The sequence below is a fragment of the Camarhynchus parvulus genome, chromosome 6 (assembly GCF_901933205.1).
Source record: "Camarhynchus parvulus chromosome 6, STF_HiC, whole genome shotgun sequence".
Classification (NCBI taxonomy): domain Eukaryota; kingdom Metazoa; phylum Chordata; class Aves; order Passeriformes; family Thraupidae; genus Camarhynchus; species Camarhynchus parvulus.
The window spans coordinates 17,295,556-17,305,341 of NC_044576.1; the positions used below are offsets into that span (position 1 = coordinate 17,295,556).

Consider the following 9,786-nt stretch of genomic DNA (forward strand, 5'->3'; position numbering starts at 1 on the left):
TTATTTGGAGGGCTCTTTGTGGTCACAACCACATTGTACAACAGAATTCTTGCACATGGCTAATAATGGCTCTGCAATAAAAGCAAACCCTGGGGCACTGAGTTTGTTGTGGTTTCAGACACGCATGCCCGAGTGTTCATCCACCCCTCTGCTCCCTTCTGAGCCACCAGAGCATTCAAAGTGACAAGAATCCTCCTCTCCCAAACAATGCATCTTCCATGCAGGGAAGGGACCTTGACTGGGTGATTCATCCAGGCAAGGAAGGACTAGTTTCCATCATCTGCTCCAGAGGCAATTAGAAACACAGGCAGAGACAGCCATTCTGAGCCAGTCCTTGCCTCAGAGTACTTGTAACATTAATGGACAAGACAAGGGCTGGAATGGGGAGGGGAAGATGCAGAGAAGTGGCTGCAAAATGGCTTTTAATCCTAGGCCAGCATCCGAGTACAGGACCCAAACTACTTGAATCCAAAAATTTCATGACCAAACTCATTAATTTCATAGCTAGTTTTTGTCCTAGGGATAAAGTTTGCAGCAATATGACAGATTTCTATGAAATCATGCCTCAAACAAAACAGTGCCCTTTGATCCTACAGTCATCCATCTCATTCACAAATCCTGCCATCCTATAGCTCCTGGTAAGTCCCTCACCAACAACAGGGCACAAAGTGAAATTCAGAAGCCATACTCACACTGCATTCAACCACTTCAGATCTCCCTGAAAAGCTCCAGGGATGCTCTGAGCAGCATCAGGGCAAGAAGACCCACTCTGAGCATCCTGGTACTCCTCAGCACAGCACAGGGAGCAAAGCAGGGCACACAATCCCAGCCATGATGCAACACTTAAAAAGGTGCAAACAATAGGATTAGAAGATTCAGTTCTAGTACATCTCATACAAATTCACAGTTTATATTGAATTTGGCCTGCAAGCACAGACAAAAGTAATGCAATTCTCAATCACTGAACACACAAATAAAAATCCTAGGTCAGTGGGAATCTCACGGTTTGCTTCCTTGGCTCAAGCCCCAAATAAATCAGATTTAGTTACATGCATAAATAGACTGCAAATGACAAGCTGCCATGGCTTTTTCTTCCTGTTAACTGTACATGTTTTATGTCAAATAATCATTACCCATTAGCTTTGCCTTGTGTTTCATAAAGAATTTTTTTTCTTGGACTAAAGGAAGGAGAATTGGTTTTCCTAAATGTTTCTTTTTTCCTGACAGAAGTCAGAGCTGGCAGAAAAATATCAGACAAAGTACAAACAAATAAAACCTGGTTCAAATAACATAGGTATGTCTGAAATAGAATAAAAATTTGCCTTGGAATATTCCAAGCAATTATACCTGGCTGTAAGCAAATCACAGCACTGCTGCAATAAAACCACAACAAAGAAAGATGCAAGGCAAAATACCAGCAGATTACATTTTGAAAACAATAAAAAAGTATTGCTTACAGGCAGCTGGAGATTATGAGAGGTGTCATGTAGATGATGTGGTCAAGTTATAAGCAAGGGAAGTCAGACAGAAAACGAGGAAGACAGACAATCACTTTTAAATACACACAGAGAAATCAATGCTATCAAAGGAACAAAGCTGATACTTTTGTTCAGACAGCAACTCCTCTCAGCTGACCTGCATCAGGTTCTACATCTTACAATGAGCTGAAGTCTGACTGCAGTAGGTAGATATTCCCACCTAGACAAAACAGAGTTCAGCAGTGGTTTAAAAGTCACTCAATACCAACTTCTCTGATATAGTTAAGGTAGGTAATAGAACATGTATTCATTTTTTGCCAGCAGTCTGATTTTCCAACCACAACAATATTGTTTACCCACTCATCCCCTCCCCACACCCTGTGCAAAACCAGCACCCAGAATGGCAGTGGACTCGGAGAGCATGGAGAGAGAAGCTGCAGGAGTTCCCACAGCTCCAGCTCCATCCTAATGATCGTAGGCTGGGACTACATGAGGCAGGAAAAGAAGCACAGGGCTGCAATGAGACCCTAAGGCAAAAAATATTTGTTCTCACTAGTACTTGTAATTACTGAGTGCTAAATTCATTCAAATAATTGGCAAGGAAATCGTTGGTGGGGGGGCAAATAATGTGTTTATCAAATGCTATTTGTTTGCATTAAATGCAGCATATTGTGAAAAAAAAAAAATATATGTGGAGATCACCAACTCCCTCTAGTTGTCTTAACATTATAGAAGGTGACCTTAAATAGCAGCTCCTGAAATGCTTTTGTTCTGAAAGCTTTTGGCAAATGAGGAACAATCAACCTGTTTCCCTCCTGACACTTTTCACACCCACTGCCTTTTCAATGGCGAGCTGAGAAGAGGTATACAGACCTAAAAAACAAAATCAGGAAGGATATTGGACAGGGTAGCAAATTCCCACCTAATCAGAGGTTGTGCTTTTCCCTAGCAGTGACATTCACCTCTGGAGCAAGGCTTACCAAGTTGAAAAAGAGGCAGCCGAAAAATGGATTACAAGTGAGAGACTGGGCACATTTTACTGATATCTCTACCAAAGTTGCTGGTGACATGGATGCTCTTGGGAGCAGAGGAGACAAAGTAAAATTGATGTGAAAGGCAATATTGTTGTGGGCCCAAGGAGAAAAAGAGGGACTATACAGAAGTTCAGGGGGAACCTGAGGATTGAAGAAAATGTAGTTAAGCCAAACTTCCCAACATAACAGTTACAATCCAAGAAAACCAGCCAAGACTTTACCAATACATTACTGCTGCTGTGATCTATGCTGTAGAAAAAGGAAGCATTTTCTCAGGGCTGTAAAGCTCATTTTTCCTCAAAATCCAAACAACTTTTAGCAAACATCCCAAATGGGAAAAATAAGAAAACACTTCTGTCTATCTCACAATCAAAAATAACCAAGAAGTTGTTTCATATTTGGAAAATTATAGCACAGACAGCCCAGCAGTTCAGACTTGTCTTGTCAAGCACTGCCAGCAGCAGATATTTATGCTAAGTGTAACTCCTTACTTTAAAGGGGTTTCTATTTGTTGCATTAATAAACAATCATAATGACGCTACCAGGCATTGTTATAATTAGGAAACACTAGAGGTCAGTCATCCTTTCTTCTCATCAAGTGCAACTCAATATGATTACAAACAACAGCTGGATGTTAACAGCAAGGCAGGATGAAAGGGAGTTATTTACATTCTCAAGCACAAGTATGTCATTACAAGACCTGATGGTCAAGCAACCAGGGCCTGTCTCCACAGTTTGGGATGGGACAGAAACAAGTTCTTTGGGCACTGGGACAACCTAAGTAAATGAAGCAACCAAAGCAAGTGAGAACTACTCAACAATCCATTATATCTGGCTTAAAAGCTTAAGAGCTTTTTACATTGTTAAAAAGTAAAATTGAGAACTTTGCTATCACAAGTGACTTGATCTTACTGCGTGCCATGGGAGGTGGGTGTGCCAACTGCAACGTACACTGCCTTACCTCATGCACAGAGTGACTTAGTTGCTTACGAAAGAAGTTTTGCTGCTTCGTTGTGATATTTTAAAGTCTTCCACTATGCCTCCAAACAAGCTCAGGCCTGCACAACTCATAAAGCACAAGATTCAGACAGAGCAAGATTGCAGACTCTAGGCAGCCACCTCTGCAGCCAGCAAATGTCCTGCTCTCCCAGCTTCAAGAGATTTCCTCATTTAAGCATCCCCAGAGACAAGGAAGTCCTAATGTAGCTCTGGCACGGTCAGCCAATCCTAAGGAGGATGATGGCTGGTCTCCCTCCCACACATGCTGCTTTTCCCTTTCATTATGCCAGCTTTTTGGGGCATCTAAGGTTTAGTGGCACTGCCCTGATCTTGCTTATCCTGTGGAGTTAACATGAAGGACTGCAGTCAAACTCAGGCAGAGAAAAAATGCAAGAAAACAGCAAGTTTCTTTTTTTCTAATTGGCAGCACATATATTATACCAATAACTTCACCAGAAGATGATCTTTTCCATCTGATGGTTGTTGCCTGCAGGATTAAATCCTCACAGACTTTGCCTGGCAGAATGGAAAGGAAACATCATGCCCCAATAAAGTCATTGCAGTAACACACACTGCATAAGGAGAAAGGTTTGTTGTCTTCTTCCAGATTTCCTCCTACAGATCTTTCTATTGGGAAGCAAAGCAAAGCAGACAAAGTCATTTTGGTTCAGCCAGGCTGATTTTAGAGACAGGAGCTGTCATTCAGCTCACTACAGGGTCACAGGATTAAAGCCTGGTATTTTCACACAACCAATACTTCAATCCCAGTGTTGGCTAACTAAGACTGAATGCATCCAACTCCAGACTGGCAGGACACCAACAAAGAGAGGCAATCCCCAAACTATAGGGGTGAACTTCATGGTGTGTATGGCTGGGTTTTTCTGGGGCTTCTCCCACTTGAAATTACAGACAGAATTCTTCACAGATATATGTCAGTATCCAATCCTAAAAAAAAATAATTGTTCACTGTATTTACAGATTTACCAGATGCTTCTGACGGGCTTCTTGCATTCTCCCTACCTGAAATACCCTGACTGTCCTCAACACTAATGAATTCTCAACACTACCTGGAGTTCCTTCCTGAGGAGCTGTCCCAAGACCCAGGGTATATGCACTAAATCAGTCCTCCCTGCCTCCATAAAGCTCCTTGTGTTGTGCCAGATGTCACAGAATACAGCTGGGATAAATACACCCTCAGCCGCCACAGGACCTATGGCTCCCAAGATCTGGCACTCTAATATTACCCATATGGATTGTAATGCAATCTCATTGAGACCAACAGCAGCTTTGCCACCCCACTGTTACAGTCTTGGTAGGAGCAGGGATAGATTCTAAAACCACTCAGGGGCCCAAGTAACTCAACACAGCTTTTACAAAAGGAGAGTTATTTGGTGTAACTCTCAAAGCTCAAAAAGACTCAGTTTGCAATTGAAGCTAAAGAGAATTTTCCCACTGGAACCCAAATGCATGACATTTTACTTCAGTCAGGATCAGGTCCAGTTTCCAGTGGACCACTGTAGTGAATGGACAGCGCCTGAAACAAAATGAAAGACCCGTGGCTTGCAAAAAGAAAATACATTATTTCAGGTCCAGAGTACTAGAGAGGAACTTCCTTAGATGATCAATTTCCTACTGTTTGAAGATCAGTATCTCTGAGCAAATTGCTCTCTTCTCTGCTTTTATCTCCTTGAATATGAATGGTAACAGCACAGCCAAAAAAGGGCTTTCTGAAATACTGATGAATATATACATATATATTCTGAAATATAGATGAAAAGTAGCATGGGGCACAGTGGAGATTGCTGGGGTACTCAATGTCATTGTAACAAAGAAATTGTACTACAGAAGACAGAGGAGCCATACTGCTATCACCATCATTCATTTTTACAGGGAATTCAGTGTGGGAACTGGGCATAACAACAGTGCCAGTCACTTCTAGGAAGCCTGGCAGGAATTAATTTGAGAACTAACACTAGCCCCCCACAGAGCCCTTTCTAGACACAGAAATTACTTCAGGAACAAGTTCTAAGCAAAAGAAAAACAAAACATGACCACATGGTGTATTAGTGTATCTTTTAGAATGGCAGAATGCCTTTGATCTTCAGCTTCTTTTCCTCTAAAAACAGAATCATTATTTAATGATATTTTTTCCCTTCTTGAATCCAGAAATATACATCTTGAGTGACAGTGACTTTTTGCCTCTTGCAGGCTGCACTGAGGGCCTTACGGATTGATCCATTCTCCCAGCTGGGAAATAGAACAATGCAGACTTTATACCTGGCTTGAGGGCAAGAATCACAAGGACTTTCATAATACCCTGTCACATAGGTAACCCAGAATGTATTAGATAACACAGTCATCATACTGTGGGACACTAACAATTTACTCCTTGAGTTAATCCCTTGGCTTTAATCCTCTGTCAAGCCAGAGCAGTACACCAGAAGAAAGAGAAATTTGTACCTTCTGAAAAACACCTGTGGGTGCACCAGTTTACCACTTACTTTGTTAGTGCCTGCCAAAACATGCCTACACACGTGAGCTTAATCATACCCCCCCACACCTGAATCCAGCTGACATAGTATTAAAGAGAAGTCCTATTTTAATAGGTGTAACTCAAACACAAGTTTAGACAACTCTGAAGAACCTGAGCAAAAATAAGTTTTATAAAACCTTGTTCTTGTAAGTGAACTTGTAAAAACACAGACAAGCAGTCTGGTCTTAACTTTAGGTAGGTCCGCATGGTCCTAGCACTGCTAAGTCCCACAAGTGATATCTCTGCACACAGCCCAAGCCGTGACACAAAACTCCAGGAACGATGTGGGCACTGACCAACACCCCCTCAAATCCAACAGTCACAGCCCACTCCCCACACCCTGAAAGCAATCCAGTTTCCCAGGTTTGCATGCACAACTCAGCATAAAGGACACTGCTCCCCTAAATGCTCCACTTGGGAAATGTGCAAGTTTTGGGAAGCAAAAATAAGGAACGAGACCCACACGTCATATTTGGCATCAGGAGAAGTCGTCCGGGAAGACGGGGGAAAGAAACAACATCCCTGCTGCTGCAAGGAGTCACTGAAGGGTGAATAAACGTTTTTAAATGCGACTGTCACTTACTTATCCAGGACGAAGTAGAGATCAAAGGCACCGTGACAGGAGCGCTGCTCTTCTTGCTCTTCCTCCTCCTCCGGCCGGGCGCAGCAGATTAGGCTCCCCAGTGCCAGCAAAAAGCAGCACAAAAATGCCGCTTTCTCCACACTGCTCCAGCAACTCGCCATCTTTTCCCTTTCCTTAATTCCTCCTCCTCCCCCAGTCTCTCTCTCTCTCTGCAAATCTTACAGGCGCTTCGGAAGCACCGAGAGCAGAGAAAAAAAAAAAAAAAAAAAAAAAAAAAAAAAAAAGGAGAAATCACTAACTTCAGGATCTCAGTTCAACCCTGAGAGCTCCAGGCAGCCCTGCCCGCGGGCGCCGGACCGCTGGCTCCGGGCAGGGGGCTGAGCCCAGGCGGATTGTCCCCAGAGCCCAGTCCCCCTTCCCTGCCCGGCTGCCCCCAGCGCCCCAGCCCCGTCCCGCGAGGAGAGAAGAGGCTCCTCTCGCACGGGCCAAAGGCAGGAAGGGGCAGAGGGAGGGGAGCGGGAGGAGGGAGACAGGATCTTATGGGGGCAAGATGAACTGGGACTTTCCTGTTCCGGGATACCGATATGGCAACGGCTGCAGCTAGCGAGGGACCGAGCTTAGGGACCACTGCCCGCCGCCGCCGGGGCACAGGGCGGGCGTTCCTGCCTCCGTCCCTCTCGGACTGCCCTCGGGGCAGGACAGCGGGGAGCGGGCAGGGCGCTCCGCCGCCAGCGGGCACGGAAGCCGGCCGGGGGCCGGGGCAGCCCAGCTGCATTCCGGAGCATCGCTGCGCGTCCTGCTAAGCCTTTCTCCAGCAGGCTCGGGAGCGGCTGGAGCACAGAGGAGGTCAGAGCTGAGGGGTGGCAGAGCACAAGACACAGAGAAGTTGCTGTAGGAGATGGGCGTCTTGGCAAAAACCTGTGACAAAGCGGATGTGGGGGCACAATGCGAGAGGGCACTTAAGAAAAATCTGTTTGCAGCTGAGTGCAATTAAAAATATTATTGCTTGGGGGCGGGGGTAGGGGCCGGTTTTCATGGCCCTCTCGTGCCACAGCAAATTGTTTCTCTTCGTGGAAATCTCGGTTTACTCACACTGGAGTCTGCACACATCCTGCAGGCGATGAGTAATGATGAAATGAAATATCTTAATGGAGGCTTTGCACAGTCGCATAATCACTCCCCGCCTGATACACACAGGTTACAAAGCGCTGCCCTAAAGAGATTGCCCAGCTCATCTGGATGCTGTCTCTAAAGTTGGAATAATTAGTGGCTCCCAGCCGCTTCCCCCTCCCCCACACTCTTTGCAGCCCCTAATTAATGAAAAGAGCCACGGGGAGGGATGCGAGCAGAGTCACTCTGCATGACAGAGTTGGGGCTAGACATTTCTCTCTCGGGGCGAGGCTCCCATCGCGAGCCAAGGAGGAGGGAATTCATCCCCTGTGGGGTGCTGGCGCGCTGTCCCACCGAGCGCAGCCCCCCGAACACCCAGCGCTTCGCCGGGGCCTCTTCACCAGGGAAGCCGCGCCATCACGCTCCAGCCGGCAGCCGCTTCTACGCGCCAGCAGCAAAAAGTGACACCTCCTGTCCCCGACAAAGGTGGTACCCGCGGGGGGCACGGCCCACCCGGGCGGGGCTGCGGGCGTGGGACGTACGCGTTGTTTCCCCACGCACACGGCAGCCCTGCCCGCTCCGCCCCGAGTGTGCGGCTCTCCGGGGAGCGGTGCGATGCCCCACGCAGCCGGCTGGCCCTTTCCCTCTGCGCCCGACGAGGACACGCGTGGGCGCGGCGCGCCTGCCCCTCGGCGCGAAGCCCCTTGCCCGTGGGAGCCCGCGCTCCTCCTGCAGCCTTGGCGTGCTTTGTGCGGTGAGGGCTGCCGCCCGCGAGTCTGAAATACAGCCTGCACTTCAGGGAAGGGAAGAAACTCGATTTCAGTTGCGTGTTTCTGTGCTGGACCGAGTTCACACACAGCCAACCGCGGCGGCGGTTCGGGGACTTATCAAGGAAAGATTAGAGGGTCCACCGGCTTTCAGCCGCTTTGCCTGGTTTAACTATGCACAGCTAAAAGCTGAATGCACTGCTTGAGCTCACCACTTGAAAGGTTTTTTGAGCACTGGCCAGTTGAGACCCAGCGATTACTTAGATCATGGAGAAATAGAAAAAACCCACATCCTCCCTGGCGACATTCACAAAAAATGAGCAAACGGCTGCTGAGCAGCAGGAATCCCCCGAGCAGCGGGCTTCGGCCTCGCCGGGGCCCACTAGTGTCCGCGGCCCGCGTGGTTCCTGGGATTCCTCGGCACCCCCTGCCCGAGGCAGCCGTCCTTCCCCGCACACCCCGCAGCCTTTCAAAACGAAATAAAAATGCTCATAGCGTCAGATTCCCTCGGTGCCTCGAGAATATCAGATAGTATCATAAAATTACGCGGCAGACTTCAAGGGAGTCTCCAAAGCAAAGTAAGGCACTGCCGAGAAAAAAATCACTATTTTTCGATAATGTGCACTGCCCTTCTCTAGGCTCTGACATATACTCTGATTCTGCAAAGCGGGATGGCCTGCTCATCTGCCTCCTCTTCAAAGGGCCCGGCGAGAGGGCATGTTTTAATGCTAGGTGAGCGTATGTAAAAGCAAGGACACGGCTGAGTCTACCTCGGTCCGTGCTGGGGAGAAACACCTTGGGGAATGTGGGACTGCTTCTCTGCTAGCGCCCCTTCCCTGCTCCTCCATCCCCTGCGAGGACGGCCGGGTGCAGCGGGAGCTTGAGCGCTGCCTCTGCAGAGCCAGAGCCTTCTGTTTCAAACAAACCAGATTTTCCGATCGGCCTGCGCCCCTCCTGTGCCTGTCACACCCCGGGCAGGCCTGTCCGGCCCCAACCCAGGTTTGTGTGGGGTCAGGAGGGGCGGGCCGAGCCGGTCACCATTTGATTGGGTCTTGCTCGAAGGAAAATCACACCAAGCACCAGGAGAGCTGACCCTAAGGTATGCATCTCACCCTCCTTGGGACACAGCGCGCTGTCTCACAGTGCTTCAAGCTCCGTAAGGCAGGTGACCACGTCCACTGGTCCCTTCTTACACCTTCTGCCGCTATTTGCATTAGGGCTGCAAAAATTATAAACTCTTGCAATATGAAGCGCAGTGGGAATTGTCCATCCCAGTTTCCTG

General features: G+C 47.6%; 1 protein-coding gene across 1 annotated transcript in view; it reads right to left on the reverse strand.

Moving 5' to 3' along the window:
* Positions 1 to 7,361, reverse strand: part of ANTXRL (ANTXR like) — a 56,431-nt gene extending 49,070 nt beyond the window's left edge. Inside the window, exon 1 of the mRNA XM_030951132.1 lies at positions 6,628 to 7,361. Within this exon, the coding sequence (XP_030806992.1) occupies positions 6,628 to 6,788 (161 nt within the window). The 5' untranslated portion in view covers positions 6,789 to 7,361. The remainder of the gene's footprint in view (positions 1 to 6,627) is intronic.
* Positions 7,362 to 9,786: the final 2,425 nt, after the last annotated feature.